This window comes from Hydra vulgaris, chromosome 13, assembly GCF_038396675.1.
Source record: "Hydra vulgaris chromosome 13, alternate assembly HydraT2T_AEP".
Classification (NCBI taxonomy): domain Eukaryota; kingdom Metazoa; phylum Cnidaria; class Hydrozoa; order Anthoathecata; family Hydridae; genus Hydra; species Hydra vulgaris.
In genome coordinates this window covers 25,875,001-25,895,451 of record NC_088932.1, presented here as the reverse complement: position 1 = coordinate 25,895,451, position 20,451 = coordinate 25,875,001, and the positions used below count along the sequence as shown (strand labels likewise).

The window sequence follows — 20,451 nt, the reverse complement described above, 5'->3', positions numbered from 1 at the left end:
GACGTGACTCTAAGATGTTTATTACTTAATCACTACACAAATTATGTTACACAGCAGCATTAATGTTTTTTTTCCATTCTGAGGCCTCACTTTGCTGTATGCATACTTTTTATTTTTAATCTATTTTTTGTTTTATAAGTTTTTGTTTGCTGATATATTTGTTGTATATCTTTGTTCATATTAGTGTTTATAAATTAATTTATTTTTTATTATTGTAAGTACTGTTATAGGTGTATTATCTGTCTTATTTATTTTAAATATTCCTTTATTATTCTTTATTTTTGTCTTGACAACTGTCAAAATATGTTTTGTTTGAAAAATAATTCTCCTTTATTCTAATGTACTTCATTTCTTCCCTCAAACATTCACTGCTCATATGTGAACATTCGGCGAATTTATATACCAAAGTTTTTAAATAATGTATCTCTCTTGCACAGCAATGGTGAAACTTTATTCACAAGTGTCACTTATATAAAATATAAAAATAATGTCACTTTATATTTTATATATTGTCACTTATATAAAATATAAAAAACATTAAATAACAAAGTAAACTAAGTTGTTAGAAGGTTCTCTTAGTCTTCCCCTGTTCAAAAAAAATCAAAGCTCCATATTTTTGCCCTTGTTTGTATTCATTTGGCAACTGAAATACTGTAAGATCTGCTAACTCGTCTTGCAGCTTTACAGTTTTATCAATTTTAATTTTTTTTAATAACATTTTGCAAAGTTGTCAGATATGTGCCACCTGACCCTTGCCAATATTTACTAAACTGTTTTTTTAGTGCATCTGATTGCAAATGTCCTAACAATACATAATATACACTGCAATTCAACAAATAATTTGCACAGCAAATTATTTGTTGAATTGCGATTTTCTTTTAGATGACTTACAATTTTCTTTTAGAAGACTTGAATTAAATACAATTTTCTTTTAGAAGACTTGCAAAGCACTCATAGCATCTATTGTTAACTTTTTTTCTCTTAATTTTGAATTTACTCATTTCAAATTTTCAGCAAAATAAGAAATATAGTTCTCAAAGACATCTAGTTGCCAATCATTGATTGAAGTAATAGGCTTTCTTTAAATATCATTTAATCTAATATCTAGACCTTTTGCTTTACTGTTGGCAATAAGCCACCACTTGACAACTGTTTCAATGAAAAGTGCTGTATCTTGAGCTTCAGGAAATTTAACATGTAATGCTTGATTTAAAAGGGAATCTACACAAGTGACTATAAATGTGTAAAGGAAATTCTATACACTGTGACATAAAGGGAAGTCTATACACTGTGACATAAAGGGAAATCTATACATTAAGATATAAACATTATCTTTTATTTTTGATTTGAAATTTAAGAAGCAACCATAAACACAATATTTATTAGACATTTTACGAGTTTAACCATAATAAACTATAATAGTTTATTTTTACTATAATAAATCAAACAACTAAAATCCTCATTGAAACTACATACTTATCTATAAAAAAGTTGGCCTTTACTAATTTCACAAAAAATGAGCTGTTAAGAAGGCCTTCATCAAAACTGTTACAAAAATTGTTTATAAATAATATAAGAACTTAGTTGATTGAATAAAACTTGATGAAGCAAAAGATTCAGCAAGAAAGTCACTGGTTTTAACCAAAGCCAACACTTTGGTACATCATTCTCAATATGTATTATTAAAAAATCTTTTTTGTATATAAAAATAATGAAGAGTCTTGCTCCAAAAAGATTCTTCAATTTCAACTTGTATAAATAAAAATATAAAAACAACTTATCATTGTATTTTTTATTATTTTTATTATAAATCTTATGTAATAACAATTTATATTTTAATATAACTTATTTTAATATAATTTATTTTAATAACATGATTATAACATTATTATCTTTTATTATTTTTATTATGTATTATACCTTTTATCATTTTTTATTACTATTAACTCTATTATTACTTTAAATTATTTGAAAAAATGAAACTAAAAACTTGTGATTAATTAATTTTTTTTATTTCATTGTTTTATGCTATATATGATATCTTTCATTGTTTCATGGTATATATGATATCTTTCATTGTTTCATGCTATACATGATGCCTTTCAATAACTCATGTTATATTTAATACCTTTCATTGTTTATTTCATGCTATATTTGATATCTTTTATTGTTTTATGCTTTATATGATATCTTTGATTGCTTCATGCAAATCATAATAACTTCCACTACGCCACTACTTTGCATTAGTGGTGTAGTGGTATAACGCTTCATAAGTGAGAAATTTTGAGTTCGATCCCCACCATGCCCCTGGTAGTGTTGCGCTCAACTTGTTCCTCCGTGCAACAGCCTTGTTCGCCAAGGTTTGTGTTTTGGAGTTAAAAAGGATTGTAAACACAATAAAATAGCCTCATCAACTGTAGTGGCCCTTTTGGCCTTGGCGAGGTGAATAACATTAAAAAAAAAATTGTTTCACAAAAAATATCTTAACAATTTACCACCAATTCTAGCTTCGTAGGCTACACCCACAATGCAATTTGAATTATTTGCAACTGCTGCTGCAACACCAGCGCATCTTGTTCCGTGTCTTGAAAAAAAAGTTTTAATTTATTAATAATATGTTAGAATGTTTTAAAAAAAATTATGAAATAAACTTATATTTAAACTTATTCATTTATAGTTCTTAATTCTTTATTTATTTCTTAGTCTTATTCATAAAATTATAATTTTTCTTCTTCTATAGTTTTCCAATAGACTTTATGATTTGGTTTATGATTTAAAATTGATTAAAAACAAGCTTGAAAATTTATTTCAAATGTTTTTTTAACTTATTTGTAACTGTTGATTAAAATTGATATCATCATTGAGTTCATCACTTAACTAAAATTGATTTCAAATTCCAATCAATCAATCTTATACATTCTGAAAAAATATTTTCATGAATATTTACAAATAGTAATTCTACTAATCGAAAATAGACACTAAAAATGCAGAACTTTATATATACAAATTATAATAATGATAAAAAATTGAAATAATAATAACAAAAATAATAATAATAATAACAATAATGATAATAAAAAAAGAAAAAAAAAAGCACTAGGACATTAAAAATTTGATCCACAAATTTGGAAGCTTATATAATAATAGCTACAATAATAAAAATGAAAATTGTTAAGAGTAAGATATTAAAAAATATTTTTCAGTACTAAGTCAAACTTTAAAAAAAAAAGTTTGTAAGAGATGTAAAGAATAGTTGAAAAATAAAAGCGTAAGAATCTTTTAAAAAATACATTAAAAATAACAACAAATCATAAGTAACAAATTATAAGTAAGAAAGCAAAAAAAAATTACAAGTTACAAAAAAAAAAAAACTGTTTAAAAAAATCTTCAGGAGAGTCAATTATTTAGGAAAATTTATTCTTTAAATTCAATTTTTTTTTCTCTGGCTTAGAGTCATAGTGTGTTCTTTTTCTGAACACACAATGACTCATACTCCAGAACAGAAAAAAATCATCTTTTTAATTCAAACCAACTTTTTTTTAACGCCATCAAAGTCAATTACTTATAACTATGTAACAGATTTATGTTTTTTATACATAACTTTGATTATGCTCATTGTACATAAAATAATAGAAAGCACATTTTCTTGATTTCATAAAAAACTTTTGATCTCATGTTAATTCACAAACAATTATGATCTTGTTATTAAGTTTTCAAAAACTTTTACAAAAACATTTCTTACAAAAATTTTTCTCACAAAATTTCCTAACAAAAACATTTCTTATAAAAGTTTGTTTATGCTTGTTAAAACTGTTTACTAAAATTCTTTAAATTTATTTTTATGGTTTTTTTGTTAGTTTTGTAGAAACATGGAGAGGTATTAAAAAACACATTCAAAGAGTCTGGAAAATATCTGATCAAATCAAAATTCAAAAAGCTTAATACAAATAGTGGCTAAGGATGCTAAGATATGCTGTAAAATAAAAATACACTGCAACCATTTTCTATAGACGCATGTAGAATTTAGCGGATTTGCAGTGTTACAGTGGTAATAAAATTGTTCTAACGGTACTTTTGAATAAGTATATGTAAGAAAACAATGATCCATTATGCATCTGATTATTAATTGTCTTGATTGGATTAAAATAATTAAATTTTTAATACTCACGTGGCAATTTCTATAGACGCACTAAAGTCTTGACAAGTTTTTACAAGCAATTTTCTATAGACACACTAAAGTTTTTACTAGTTTTGTCGCAAACTTCTTATATTCTGTAGTATTTTTTATTTTGTGAGCTGAAATTAAGTTGAACTTAACCAAATGATAAAAGGAAAGGTCCTTACCGATATTGAAAAAGGTCAAATATCATCAAGAAAAAGTTCCAAATCGAGAAATTGCTAGAAGATTGAAGAGATCAGATCACATTATCCCTAATTTCTTGAAAAATCCAACAGATTATGCAACAATCAAGAGGAAACCAAAGAAATCTAAGGTTTCAGGCCGTGAAAAACGCAGAATTGTTTGACTTGCATCAAATTCATCAAAAAGTTTGAAAACAATTAAGTCAGATTTGGGTTTAAATGTTTGCAAGGAGACGATTAGGAAAGTTCTTAAAGACAGCACACACATTGTACGATCAAAAATGAATAAAACACCAAATTTGAAGCCCGTTCACAAACAGAAACAGACAGAACTTGCCCACGAAAACATGGGACGCGATTGGGTACAAGTAAGAAATTTTAGATTAAATTCTCATGAATACGTAAGATGTCTAAATAGCTGAATATTTTTGTTTTCGATACCAGGTGATTTTTTTGGACGAGAAAAAGTTTAATCATGATGGGCCTGATGGTTTTAGTGGCAACTGGCTTGATTTGAGGAGAAAACCCAAATATTTTTCGACAAGGAATTTCGGTAGTGGATCTTTGATGGTTTGACTTGGGTTTTGTGCAACAGGAAAGTTAAATTAAGCATTTACATCTTGTAAAATGAAAAGTTCTGAATACATTGATGCGCTAAAATTATGTTTGATTCCATTTAAAAACAAATATCAACGCAAAAAGTTTGTTTTTCAACAAGACAACGCCAGCATTCATACTAGTAACAAGATTAAAGCTTGGTTTGAAGCTAAAAAAATTGATTAAATGTGGTGGCCTGCTCGCAGTCCAGATTTGAATCCTACTGAAAACATCTGGGGAATCATTGTAAGACGTATCTATGCTGACCAGAAGCAATATAACTCTGTGGCAGAGCTAAAAGTAGCAGTATCAGAATGCTGGGAGGATATGGAGCCAAAAGTGTTGGAAAACTTGGTGGGAAGTATGTCAAAACAAATTTATCAAGTAATTGACCGCAAAGGAGGTCCAATCAAGTACTTAAAATGTGATGAAAACATTTTTTTGGATAGTTTTGTTAAAAAATGTGAACTGCGTCATTAGAAAATAGAAAATAGTCAGCTATCTTTTGAACTTAATTCATTTATGATTGACCTCTTTTCAAATTTGATATTATTTTTTGATAATTTTCATTATTTTTTGATACTTTATTTATAATTTATTGAAATAAACTAGAAAAATAAAGCTAAGCACGTTTTTAAGACATAATCCACATGTGCCTATAGAAAATGGTCGCAGTGTATTGTGATAAAAAACAATAATAATAATATAAAAATAATAATAAATTCTTTGATAAAAACATAATAAAAAAGAAAAGGGTCTGAGCAAATCATAAGGGTCTAACTGCAAGGATGAAGGTACAATTAGACAAATTATTACAGTAGAAGTTAATAACTATTGATTTTTTACCATTTTTATAAAACCTTACACAAACTATAAAAAGTATGCCCAGAAAGTGTTTGCTTTATAGGAAAAGAAAAATCTCCAAAAAAATTATTATAATGGATAGCCATATCCACATTAATAATTTTAATATTTTGAAAAGTCATAATGTTTAGAAAATTGACCTCTTTGTTCATTCACAAGAACCATGAGACTTGAATTATTTTTGGGCTATATTTCTCATTATTCTAAAGATTTTCTTAATTGAATGGAGGAATATGTCAATTTCATTGATAAAGAATCCAAACCCCCAAATGTGCCCCAAACAAGACCAATTGAAAACTTTTGGGGACATTTGGCACAGAAGGTATAAGAAGGAGAACTTATGCATAACCTGTTATAACTTAGTTAATATTTAAATTCAAGTTGTCTCTTCCTTGTTTCCTTCCTTAAACTCAATGTTTAAGGAGCAATATTTAGACTCACCACCATCACTTATCACCATTATCAGCTTAAAAATCTGCAGAGAAAGTTCTTATGCTCATGCTGAAACAAAGATTTGGTGGTCTGATAAAGAAGAACATAAGTGATAAAATTCAATTGCTTTTGACATTTGAGAAAAGTAATAAGACACTCTAAATAAAGTGATTTTAATTATGGTACTGATAATTAGTCAAATTTCTAATGAGCCTATTATTAGCGTTACAGTTACAATTAATAACACTTATGTCTATTTAGTTGGCTGAAAGCCCATACAAGCCTACATAGTTATTCAAAACAGCTTACAAGCCTACATATCTTGATTAACTAGCAGCTTACAAGCCTACATATCTTGATTAACTAGCAGCTTACAAGCCTACATATCTTGATTAACTAGCAGCTTACAAGCCTACATATCTTGATTATTTTATCTGTAAAAAAAGTAAAGCTAAAGTTTGGATGTTGTCTTCACAGTTAATGGATCTAAAATGAGGCAAAATAAGGAATCTAATATTAATATAATTATATATGGTTGTTCAGTTCACTTTTATATAAAACAAATTTACTTTTTCAAATTTACCAAGAAAGCTGAAAGCAACCATTATTCAAGTTAGGAGTTATTAAAAAGTAAAGAAGAAAGTTAAAAAACAAGAAAGCTGTAAACAGTCTTAGTTTAAAGTCCTAAAGACAGTAAATTGTACAAGACAAAAAAACATGAAAATTACAGAGCATTGATGTTCGAGAGAAATGTTTTTTGAGAAGAACGTCACAGAAAATGGATGCAACTTTTTTTTAAAAACACGCAAAATGTGTTTTAAAAGGTGGAACAAAAGATTTGCTTGAATAGCAACCATGGTAATGTAATTAAAAAAATAAGGAATCTTGTCACAATGGAAAAAGAAGCTCAAACTTGGAAGCTAGAGCCAATCCAATTGCATTTACAATGTGTATTAGACCTTAGAGAAGGAGTATCAGTATGAAGGGGTATGAGTTGTCACAGAAAAAAAATCACATTCAAGATCAGCTGTCTGTTCTATGTGATATTTATAAGTGATATTCTATGCAATCATATGCAGTGTAAAATTATTTAATTTAAAATTTTCAGGAAGATCATTAATGCAGTTGAGAAACAACAGATGAGCAACAATAAAACCTTGTAGAATGCACAGACAACCAAGGTGTCATCAACTTTAATACTGTGATAAAGAAAAGTTTTAACAGACTTTATTGAAAATCTTTAATATGCCAAGAGCAATAACTTTTGCCTCTTTAATTTAATATATGATAGAATATTTATTTATAAATCAGCAGTAGAACAAGAGAACCAAAATCTGTATCAATAATAGAATCTAAAGTAGAGAGTTTTAGTGAAACCATTGAACCTGACCACTTGAAGAAGATCCAAATCAAAAAGTAAAAGTAATTTGGGTGTCTGGAAAATTAGTCACAAAAAACTAAATAAAACTATTAAGAGATTAAGAAAGACAACATTTGTTTTTATGGTGAACCATCATTGTTACAAGGTAATATCTTTTTTTAAAGTTACCATAAAGCATCATGTACTACCTAAACTTACTATTTGTATAACTTCATTTACAGGGAGGTGATGACACAGGGAGAACAAAAGCAGATAAAAAAAAGTAACTAGAGAATAACTTGATAACAACTGATTGAATAACTTGATTGAATAACTTGGTGAACTGATAAATAAGTATATGCCCAAGGTGAACATGAGATTATTAAAGTAATTGCAAACCAAACAATAATATGCAAAGTAAACTTTATATCATAAGTATATTTTATATAAGTACATTTTTTAAAAATATGAAAAACTTGTTATTAAATGGAAAATGAAGTTATTGCTGTGACATTGATGGTTTATTTTAATTCTTTGAACAGGAACACAATTCTATTTAATTATTTGAACAGGAACACAATTCTACTGAATGGTGTCTTTTTATTAAAGCCTCAAAAACAAAAGTTTTTGAAAACTCAATAGCTGTATAGCATGTCAAAGCTGTATTGTTACATATTAGCATTCAGTTACCATCAGAGCCTATTGCATATTCAATGATCACGCCAGTAACCTACAAAAATATGAAATTTTGAATGTCATACAGTATAATAAGCACCAGTGGATCAGTAATATGCTGATCTGAAAGTAATTTCAATCCTAACTAGAATAGACTTTCTTTGCTTTTGGGGTTCACAAGCAAGACACAGCCATTACAAAAAAGTAATCAAGATAATAAAACTGTTGGAAACTTGTTAAAAATTGTTTACCAAACAATTTTTTTTTATCTATACATATACAATTAGACCTCATTAAACAGTTTGTGAAAGCATTTGACAAAGATTGTAATGCAATGAACTTTTTAAAGGAAAATTTCCCAAATTGAGTTCTGTAACACAAGGTGTTTTTATGGAATCACAAATGAGGGAGCTGGTTCTCAAGCAGCAATTTTATGACACTCTAACACCATATTAAAAAGTGGCATGGCTATCTTTTCAAAATGTTTGCAATGGTTTTCTTGGACATCATAAAATAGCAAATTTTGAATCTCTAATCAAGAATATAATAAAGAACTATGAAAAATCGTTATTAAAGAAAACTTCCAGCTTCATTACTTGCTGATTACAGCTGGGCTTTAATGTTTAGTTCAAAGTCCTCTTTTTTTTAGTTATTATTTTTTTTTTTTAAAACAACTTCACTTCCAACAAGGCTGCAAGCAAGAGTTAGATTTGAGTTAGAGTGCAAGTTAGAGTTGGAAGTTTTCCACTCAAAACTTATAACAATTCCAGCACTTATTACTTCATTAAGATATGTTTTTCCAGGATTTGGGTCCTGAAACCCATATCTTTTTTCAGCATCAGTATTGGATAAGCATTTAAATTCCAACACTAATGATATTTCCGAAGTAATACAAAAATGGTCTTAAAGACAACCACTGTACTTATAAACATAAAAGTATGTAATTTAAAACTAAATACTTAATCAAAGAAAAACTGTAATAAATTAATATTACTATAAACACTCAACACCATTGAGAATTATATAATTAGAAAAAAAGACAACAAAAGCAAGGACTTAAATAACATATTTTTTTAACTTAACAAATTTCAGAATTACTAAAACTAATTAAACTTACTGAAACTCTGAAGAGTCAATGACTGAAGCACAAATTTAACTTAAAAAATAAACAAAACATTCATAACAGCTAACAAATATTTAAGATAAACAACTATTTGTAGGCTTACTAAGTTCCTAGTTATTATATCAAAAAAACTCTTATAGAAGGCACAACCCATTTAAAGCATTTTTTATCTTAAGGTTAATAAGATAAGATGAATAAATTTCAAAATTTCTCAATAAATCACAAAATCAGAAAACTTTAAAGGAGAAACAACTTAAAATAATAACAATAAGATATACTGAAATAAAATAAGTCATTTGTTAATAAAAACTAACTTGATTTTTTTCTTCTTATTTTTAAGTTCTTCAATCTGTTTTTCTATAAACTAACTCTTCTGTTAAAACAAACATGTTAAAACCTTATTTTAACATGTTTTAACAGAATTATTATTAACCTCTAGTTGAGTCTCAATATTTTTTATTTTTAATCCATTCCCTTTCTTAACTCAACTCAGGTCACTTTTTTCTCTGCAAGTTCCATACACTCTGTAATCTCGTTTTCCATCATTAAAAAAGCTTTTTTTTTAACTTATTGATTAAATTTTTCGATGTCAGCTGTGATATGCATCGCTTTTTGTTTTAGCTCTGTTTTCTCTTTCTCTTTTTTTAGCATTATCCAACTCAATTATATATTTTTGATGGGTTGACCAAAAAGCTTTAACCAATGGTATTGTGATTTGGACTGCGTGTAGTTTTAAACCATTGGCAATTAGATGGTCCTTTATGATTCTCCGGGAGATAATACTTGAAGGTGCCATGTTTGTTTTAACAGAAGAGTTATTTATGCTAAAACCACGCTCAACAGCAGTCTAGCCATGACTAAGTGTTAAAATTAATTTAATGACAAAAGACAATTTGATGTAATTGCTGACACAAGCAATAAAAATAAAAATTATTCTTTTTCAGATGCTGTTTTTCAGAAACAGAAAATCCTGTGTTAAGCTTTTCATCAGGTAACAGATTATTTAGTCAAAGAAAGATCCAGATCTTTCAACATTTTCAAGCTTCTGCATTTTTTAAGGACATCTGATTTTATAATAATTTCAAGCAACTTTATTATTATTTCCTTTGCAATATAAGCAAAGAAATGTAACTTGGGAAGCATTAAGCGATCTTGAAGTGACTTTTTAAATGTCATATAGTTTTCACGTTTTGGTTGTTTGGATTAATTCCATATTTATACTAACTAAAATAACAATACTAATCTAAATAAAAAAATTTAAAAGGAAAAAATATTGTTAGTGAGATTTAAAATAACCTTTAAAAATCAAACTAAACACAAATTAAGTTACTAAAAAGCAATATAAAAAAAAAATTCCAGTTTTTCCAGCATCAATGTTGCTTAAAGCATTAATTTTTCCAGTTTTTCTAGCTTATTTTTAAAAAAAGCCTTTTTTCTAGTTTTTCCATTTTTGCCAGCAGAGTGGACACTCTGAAATTATATGACAGTCAAAGGTTGACACATTGAATGAGTAGGTACACAAGAATTAACTTTAGCAGATGACACAAGGAGGCTAGCTCTTTAGAGCAGCGCCCAATATAGTATTTAAAGAAAAGAGAAACAACATTTTGACAATGTGACAATGGTTTGAGGTTGACTGATATGGCAACAGTATTCCATACAAGGATGGATTTGAGATTTATAGAGATAAAGAAAAGAATCCGGAGTAAGCTAATTTTGCACCGTAAGAAGACTATGGAGAAGACCAGCTCTTACAGAAGATCCAGTTTTGAGAAATGATGAACCATTTTTGAGATTGTACAGACTGATTTACACTAGTACTGGTAATACTGCACTTTACATAACACATACTTGTTAAATCTAAATAGAAGTTTCATCATCAAAAGAAGAAAATATGATAAAAAAAAAAGGGCTTCTAATTAAAGTTTACATGTTAAATGTTAAAACAAATACCAAATTTGAATTTGGAACCTAAAATTAACAAAATAAATTTTTATTTATTAAAAAAAATATTTCATCAAATTTTGTCAGTAAGAGTTATTAATACTTCTTACAAGGATAAATAATAATACTCCTTACAAAAATTAATAACATCACTCCTTATAACACTTGGATTTAATATTTACAAACAGTAAAAATCAACACACTATATTTAAAATGGTAGAATAGTGATAAAAGGCATCATATTTACTCCATAAAACAATATATTTTCTAAAAGAAAATGAAATATACATTATATATCTTTTAAAATAAAATTTATATATCAATAATTGCAGACACAAATACTATATGAATTTTGAGAAAAAATTTTTTTTAAATAAAAATGAGAAAATACAAATAGACCTACAAATCCTAAACACCTACAAATCCTTAAGATTTCAGAAATATTAAACAACTTCTCACTACTAATAATCGTACTTCAAGAACCCCTACCCTAAATAGTAAATCAAAAGACATTTTATTTAACTAATTATACTCTTTAAAGAAATAAAAATGTTATAATTTTGAAAAACAAACATTAATTAAGAAGTTTTTATTTATTTGCGCATACGTAAGCCCCCATATATTTAAGTTAGCAGAATTCCCTTTCCCCTTAAGGGCACACAAACTTTATTGACTATTCCTGAAGCAGTTATACCTAAATTATAGCAAACCCTAATTTATACCAGCCAATTTAGAAGCAAAACATATAGTTATCGTTTAAAACATAAATGCAAGCAGTTTTGATTAATTGCTTTGCTTTTTATGTTCTTTATTTATCAACTTTTTCTACAGGGCCATTAACCATCTGTTTCAGTGTAAAAGAGTTAAAGGATAGTTACAATTTTTACAAAATCATGTTTCACTTTTAAAGGACTAAACTAAAAGTAAAAAAAGATTTAAAAATAAGTGCAACAGTTATAATAGATATTATTTTATTACAACAATAGATAATAATTTATTTTTTACAACAATAGATAATAATTTATTTTTTACAACAATAGATAATATTTTATTTTTTACAACAATAGATAATAATTTATTTTTTACAACAAACATAAATAGGTGGATTTTTCGAACATCAAACTGTTTGAATTTTTTAATCAAACTCTATTTGCTAACTTTTTTTTATATATTATAATGATAAAACTTTGATAGAAACTAAAAAAAAAAATAACAACCTGTTATCTTCACGCCAATTACTTCTTGGTGAAGGATCAGTATCATTGCTATTGAAGTCAAAGCTGGCTCTAGAATCCTTTAAAAATAATTAACTATAATTATTTTGTTTAAAAATAATAACTATAATTAATTGTTTTGTTTAAAAATAATAACTATAAATAACTGTTTTGTTTAAAAATAATAACTATAATTAACTGTATGAATTCAAAATGCAAAATTAATAAAATAAGAAAAATAAAGATATTAAGATTAATAAATAAAGATAAATTTGTTAAATATACTTATTAACTGCAAAAAAGATAAAATTATTAGTAAAATGAAATGTAGATTTTTTATTTCTTATTACTTTATCTTATTAGTTAAAACCATTCATAGTTGTTAAAACTACAAACAAAATAATTGAAATTCAATATAAAATTAAAATTTGAAGTATAAACTAAAAATATAAACATCTTTACTCAAAAAATTTAAAAGAAAAAAATTTAGAGAATTTCATTTTAGTTTTTTATTCCCAATAAATTTAAACAGATAATACAGATGATGCAAAAACTTAATAAGAAACCATTTTGAATTCTTAATGGTATTGCAATAAGCAAACAGAAAAACTTTTACATTAAAAAAAAAAAAATCATAGTACAAAAATTTAAAAAAAAAGGTATACATAGTTTCCTTTTAGTTCTGGATGTGTATGCTCAATTCCTGAAAGAAAAAATAATAATATTATATAAATATCTTTTTGAATTTAAAAATAAAACTCATATTTATATTAATACATATTTATTTATTTATTTATATATATATATATATATATATATATATATATATATATATATATATATATATATATATATATATATATATATATATATATATATATATATATATATATATATATATATATATATATACATCCATAGGTTTCTTTAATAACTAAAGATTTAAATTCTTAAAGCGCGTACATGAAATAAATGTGAAAGAATAAGCACACATATTTTTTTTCAGTGGTTGTATTAAAATCTTTTTAATTGTTTTGTATTTTGTTTACGTGTTGTGGTTTCTAAAAAAATATGTTAGTTTTTGGATTTAACTTGAAATTAGTTTTAAAAATGACAAAAATTTAAATACGCAAAACATGACAAGCTCGCTAAAAAAGCTTTGATTTGGCAAGCTATTTGCAGTTGTGGTAAAAAATCAGCACCTTATATTTCTCAGTCCACACTTTCTGGTCAAATATATGTTAAAGAATGTTTACAAAAACGCCTTTTACCTCTCATTAAATTACACAATAACAGATCTGTGTTCTGGCCTGATTTAGCTTCAATTTATTATTGTAAACTAGCTATGGAATGGTATAAAAAGTATAATGTGAAATTTGTACCTAAAACAGAAAATCCTCCAAACTGCCCAGAATTGAGAATTATTGAAAAGTACTGGGCTGTTATTAAAAGAAAAAGAAAAAAACAAAAAATATTTTAATATCTTTAATGTTTCTTTGCTGAAACATTAAAGATATTAAAATATCATTTAAAAAAGCATCAAATAGTTTTGATTCTTATTCTGTGCGCAAGCTTATGGGTGCCACTAAAGCAAAAGCTCGAAATTTTATTAGATTCCCACAGGAATAATTGATTTTTTTTTTTATGTTTGACCTTCTTATATTATTGTATTAAAATTATTACTTGGTTCAAAATAGATATAGAGGAGTACTTTTTTTTAGTTGTTTTTCTACTTTCACATTTATTTTGTGTACATACTTTAAATCTTTAATTGAAAAAAGTCAGTTATAAAAAATTTATTTTTTAAATATTCTTGATATTTAGTGAAAATATTATTTAATATTAAAACTTTGTCAGGAAAATTGATGATAATATGAGAACTATTTTCATAAATATCAAAAATATTTATGACATTTAAATGAAGCTTTTTATTTTATTTTATAATTATGTGCAAATTATTTAAAGTTTAAAGAAACTAATTTATCATATTATCAGACTAAAGATCATAGTTAGATCTTCAGACTGAAAAGTTCTATAATGGTTAGTGTTCGACAAAAACAAAACAAAAAAAGCAGAAACTGAAATAAACCGAAAATTCGGGTACTCTAGTTCGGTGCCGAAACCAAAATCGACATTTCTGCAAATATTTTACCAAAACCGATACCAAGATTTCCGCTAGTCAAAACATAAGAAAGTTTAATTTGAAAATGCATTTTTACATTTGCTGTTTTTTTATAAGTATATTATATTAGAATTAATTACACGTGTGGCACAAATTAAGATTTAATACATAAGTTGGCGATATAAGTTAATAGCAAAAGTTAACAACTGGCAGATTTTCTTTGCAAAACATGATTTTTTCAAGGTATTTTGTGAAAATTCTGTGAAAAAATTTTAGTGCAAATTCCTAAAATATTTTGTAAAAATTTGTGCTTCAGAGTTATAGAGTTGAGAGATTGTTGCAACCACAACTAAAGTAGCCTCCTTGATTGTAATGGCCTTTAAGGCCTTGAAGAGGTTAAAAAAATTAATAATAATAATACTAACTGTTCAGCAGCAATAACTCACCAGTGTAATGTTATTTTTAGATAGAGAAAAAATCTTTGAAAGTTGTAATAGGCATATCCTATTATTGTTTATTACATAATAATTATTTTATGATAAAAAGTTATCTCTTCATTATACAACAACAGTAGTGTAAAAATCTCATAAGTTGTAAACCAAACTCCATTAATTTAAATCAAGAAGTAAAACACGGATTAATTCTTTACCCTACTTCTATAACATTTTATAACCTATATTACTTAATATCTTGTTGAAACAATCAAAAATCAAGGTCTATTATACATCTATATATGGTACTTTAACTGGTGTGATAGCATATGTCAATGGTATTACACTTTTGAGACCTACACTCTCTAGTCTTGATAAGCTTATAAAATCATGCAATAATTGAGATTTCTTAAGGTAGTTGAAAAAAAAATTTTGAAAACATTAAAATTTTGAAAACCCCAATAAAATAGTATTTTGATATTTCTTTGGTATTGGAGAAATCTAGTTTAATAACTTGTTTACATTACAAACATATTTATATACATAGTATATATATCTATATGCATAGCATACATATCTACATACATAACTATATACTTAACATACATTTAGATCCAAGTTTAATTATTTAAATGCATAAACTTTTAGCAGTGTCTAATTTTTCTTTTTCTTTTTTGTTGTTGTTATTGTTGTTTTCACATAACCCATTGTATTATATTTGTTTATTAATGGAATGATCTATTCATAAATATAATAACTATATAAGTTCCTTATTTAAAATCTAAGAAATATCAAATTGTATTCAACAAAATAAACTAAACTTGTTCCTTTTTCTTCTGGACAACAACATCAGATATTTATCTTTCACAACTCAAGTTCAACACTCTTTTGTTGCCAATATACAAAAACTATGCTGTCGTCAATAAATTATTAAAATTTGATTCAAAATAAAAAGAAACATTTTGGAGAGTGAAAGAAATAAAGAAATTTGAACATAAATGAGCAATATCCAAAGAACAGAGACATCTTCAAAGGAATTCTTGAGGCTAAAAATTCCTAAGTGAAAAAATAGGAGTTTTTACCCTGTAAATAGGTGTTATACAAATTTTCAAAAATGAAGGAATTTAATAAATTTACAACAATACACTATAACAGCGCTTTGTAGCAAAACTTATTGCAAAAGAAAAATTTTGATGATGATTGTTGATTGATTGAAATGATTGTTGATTTGTTTTGAGAGTAGAAAATATCATAGGACAAAATGAAAATGTGTTCACTATTTCTTAAATCAATACAAAACTGAAAAATGAAACTTATTTATTAAATCAGATAAACATGTAAAATAACAGAATAACAAAAAACACTAAAATCAAGAATGAAAAAACTTTTTTTAATGCATCAATGAGAACATTACACTTAGCAAGACACAGTCTTATATAATTTACACATTCAAAAGCAGTTATAGCATAATTAGTTTCAGTTTTTATATTTTTCAACATTATTTCAACATTTATATTTTCATATTTTTGAAGCTAATATTTGTTATGGTCTCTAATCAATCTTTTTTCCATTATTTCGTACTGTAAAATTTTTGGCATACATACAGCGCGTTTCATAATTCACAGTCACTTTCAGGAATCTATGTTCATTAATTGCTGCATTTATTTATGTCTAAACTTGGGCAATATTTTTTCTCAATTTATTTATTTACAATATATATTAATTAATTAATTTATTGATTGATTTTTCTTTTATTCAATTATTTCGAGTTGGCTGACCAGAGCGAATATACGATTGAGTATCGTGTTTTGGCCTCTGTATAGTATTATGAGAGCGACAAGTCTGTTTCAGCCATAAGAGCAGTGAAGGCCAAATTATGTGAACGGTTTGACTGTGAACCACCTCCTGCAGAATATATTAAATTGTGGTCAGAAAAATTGTTCTGACGACAATTCTCAAACTGGGTCCATTCTTGACAAACATCTCCTGGTTGTCCAAATGAACGTGGTGACACACACGACACTGTGCAGCAATCAGTTCAAGAAAATCCCAAGGCATCATTAAGGTAGGTCTCCTTTCACTTTTATTTATTGAGTCAATACAACATTTTTTATTAAACTATTACTTTCATTATTTTATTTTCCAGTCAAAGATCAGGGGAGCTTGACATGTCTTGAACGACTTTGTGGCAAACACCGAGAGATCTGGGCTACAGAAGTTGGAAGCCAGTCAAAGTGTGATTCTTAAGTGAAGCTGATTATGAAACACGAGTAACTTCTTGTTAGGCAATATTGAATAAGTATGATAATGCCAGACGTCGTGACAATATTTTTTTCAGTGATGAATGTGCTTTTTATGCAGAAGGTAAAGGGTCACAAATCTGCATGTGGAGCAAGGCAAACCCACATTTTTATGAAAAAATTACCCAGCATCCTCCAACTGTTATGGCATGGGCACCAATGTCAGCAAATTACATGATTGGGCCATTTTTCATGGAGGGTTCCATAATAGCTGATTCTTATATTCAGCTTTTGCAGACACAGTTTTTGCCAGCTCTAAATGAAAAACGCATTTTGCTTTCTTCACATTTCCAGCAGGATGGAGCACCTGCTCACACTGCCCTAAAAATGAGGAAATTTCTATATTAAAAATTTTGCAGATTGCTGGGTAGGTAAATTTGGACCAACCCTCTAGCCTCCACGTAGCCCACATCTTTCCTCCTGTAACAATGCTCTGTGGGGGATGTTGAAACTGAAAATCATAAGGGTGAAGGTGAAAACCAAAGAAGAATTAAAAACAGTGATTCAACAAGCATCTGCTGATGTGCCTGTATCTGTGTTGCATTCCATTAATAACCGCGCTTTCCGTAGACTCCATCTGTGTATTGAAAACAATGGATTGCAAGTTGATCCATTTGATGTACAACATTGTACTGTACTCTACAATTATATATTACATGTATTCCTGAAAGTGACTGTGAATTATGAAATGCACTGTATTAGCCAAATTCATTAGACGCGGTCTGCACACTTATGTTTACGATGTAGGAAAAAAAATAAAAAATGGTAGCTTTTCAGTTTTATAAAGTATCAACAAGAGTTCCACATTTTAATATTTATACTTTTTCTGGCTAAATTTTTAAAACACTTAAATTGTATTGTGCATCTGCTTTATGCTTTATAAAAATTTTAAATCAAAAAATTCGAATGGTCTGCTCAAATACTATCGTTTACCAAGATCAGAAAGTGTACAAAAAACCTGTATGAAGTTGTTTAAAACATGTTTATAAAAAGAGAGATTTAATACAAACAATTTGCCAGAAATACAAAGAATTTGCCAGACATTATTTCAGTTAAATAATAAGAAAAAAGATGCAAAAAAAACTGACTAGCTAAAATAAAACTTGAATCAATCATAAAAAGTGATATGAAAAAACAAAAATAAAATTCAACAGAGAGAAAATTATTGTTATAAAAATTATAAAAGGAACCCTTTATATATGCAAATTCAAAAATAAAATTTTCAAAATGTTAAAATTGCTTTAATCTCAAAAAAATTACTTTTATCTCAAAAAAATTACAAAAAACTTTAAGTTTTTTATAACTTTTCTTAATGATTTTAACAAAATAATAAAATAATAACAAAACCAGATTGTCAAATTTAACTTTTAACATAACAAAACCAGATTGTCAAATTTGACTTTTAACATAACAAAACCAGATTGTCAAATTTGACTTTTAACATAACAAAACCAGATTGTCAAATTTGACTTTTAACATAACAAAACCAGATTGTCAAATTTGACTTTTAACATAACAAAACCACATTGTCAAATTTGACTTTTAACATAACAAAACCAGATTGTCAAATTTGACTTTTAACATAACAAAACCAGATTGTCAAATTTGACTTTTAACATAACAAAACCACATTGTCAAATTTGACTTTTAACATAACAAAACCAGATTGTCAAATTTGACTTTTAACATAACAAAACCAGATTGTCAAATTTGACTTTTAACATAACAAAACCAGATTGTCAAATTTGAATTTTAACATAACAAAACCAGATTGTCAAATTTGACTTTTAACATAACAAAACCAGATTGTAAAATTTGACTTTTAACATAACAAAACCAGATTGTCAAATTTGACTTTTAACATAACAAAACCACATTGTCAAATTTGACTTTTAACATAACAAAATTAGATTGCAAAACTTGATTTCAAGATAATTTCAGTTTTTCATTTTCTATTAATCATATATTAAATTTACTGTTTCTTCAACAGTTACTAATAAGGTATTAATTTGTTTGGTTTAAAAATGTTTGATGTATTGCATCTGTACACTCAATCTGTAGCTGGCATTGAACATAAAATTGAAGAAAATTTTCTACTTGTTTTTCATGGCCCAACACAATTAACACAATTTTGAGTTTTCTAGTCTAACAAACTTCTTGATAGATCTAATTTATTAGGGCTACAACCATACTTATTGTTGATTAGGCTAATAAAGTATAGGTATTTTTCAACTTTTGCTTTAGAAAGTTTTCAAATAATTTACCTTTTTGAATATTTTCTAAATGGCTTAGGCCTGGTGTAAAAAACATTCTAAAAAACATTCCAATATAACATAACTTTAAAAGTTTTCCAAAAAAACCAAGTAAATTAGATAGTCAAGCAGCTGTAACTTTATGTTTTCTGTAATCGTGCTACTTTTTTGTATTTTGTTCTATGCTTATGTAATGAATACCATATCATTTTGGAGCCATGCGGTTACTAAGATCAATATTTACAATACCAGTATTAAAAAGTTATCTATTAATGAGAAATATGCCCTGCCTTTTAAACCACCATATGTTCTTTGTACATCAGTACTTTCAGTCTTATTTCGAATAATATTAGCGACAATTTTAGTATTATTAATATAGAAGTCAATATTTTCAATTTTAGTGTTATCTATGTGAAGTATAATTGGATCAAATAATGAGGTATTAAAACAAATATAATCTGATAAAACAAAGGCAGTTCTTTGTGAGCATTTATAACATAAATGTTGACAGACAAATGATTCGCTTTCAAATTTCAGTTTTATTTGTACAAAATAAACACGTTACAACTAAACAGCCATTTCTTAAAAGTGTTATTTCAATTTTTAAACAATGATATATCTGTTTAAAAATAGTTTAGTTCTGGATATGCTGATATAGCAATTGTCATCTTTTTTATTTAGGACTCAGTTTATTTAAAAAAATGATTACACTTTGTAACTGTTCTGTGCAAGAAAGAGCCTAAACCTTTTCTTTTATAGTTTTCATTGTATTTAG

The 20,451-nt window shown here is 26.7% G+C and overlaps 1 protein-coding gene across 2 annotated transcripts in view; it reads right to left on the bottom strand.

Annotated features, from left to right (window-relative positions):
• The window catches only part of LOC101237189 (proprotein convertase subtilisin/kexin type 6), a 104,499-nt gene that overhangs the window by 35,388 nt on the left and 48,660 nt on the right, over positions 1–20,451 (bottom strand). For both annotated transcript variants that reach the window (XM_065816459.1, XM_065816460.1), the window contains exons 5-7: positions 13,237–13,274; positions 12,575–12,651; positions 2,496–2,584 (exon numbers count right to left, since the gene is read on the bottom strand). In XM_065816459.1, the coding sequence (XP_065672531.1) occupies positions 2,496–2,584; positions 12,575–12,651; positions 13,237–13,274 (204 nt within the window). The remainder of the gene's footprint in view (positions 1–2,495; positions 2,585–12,574; positions 12,652–13,236; positions 13,275–20,451) is intronic.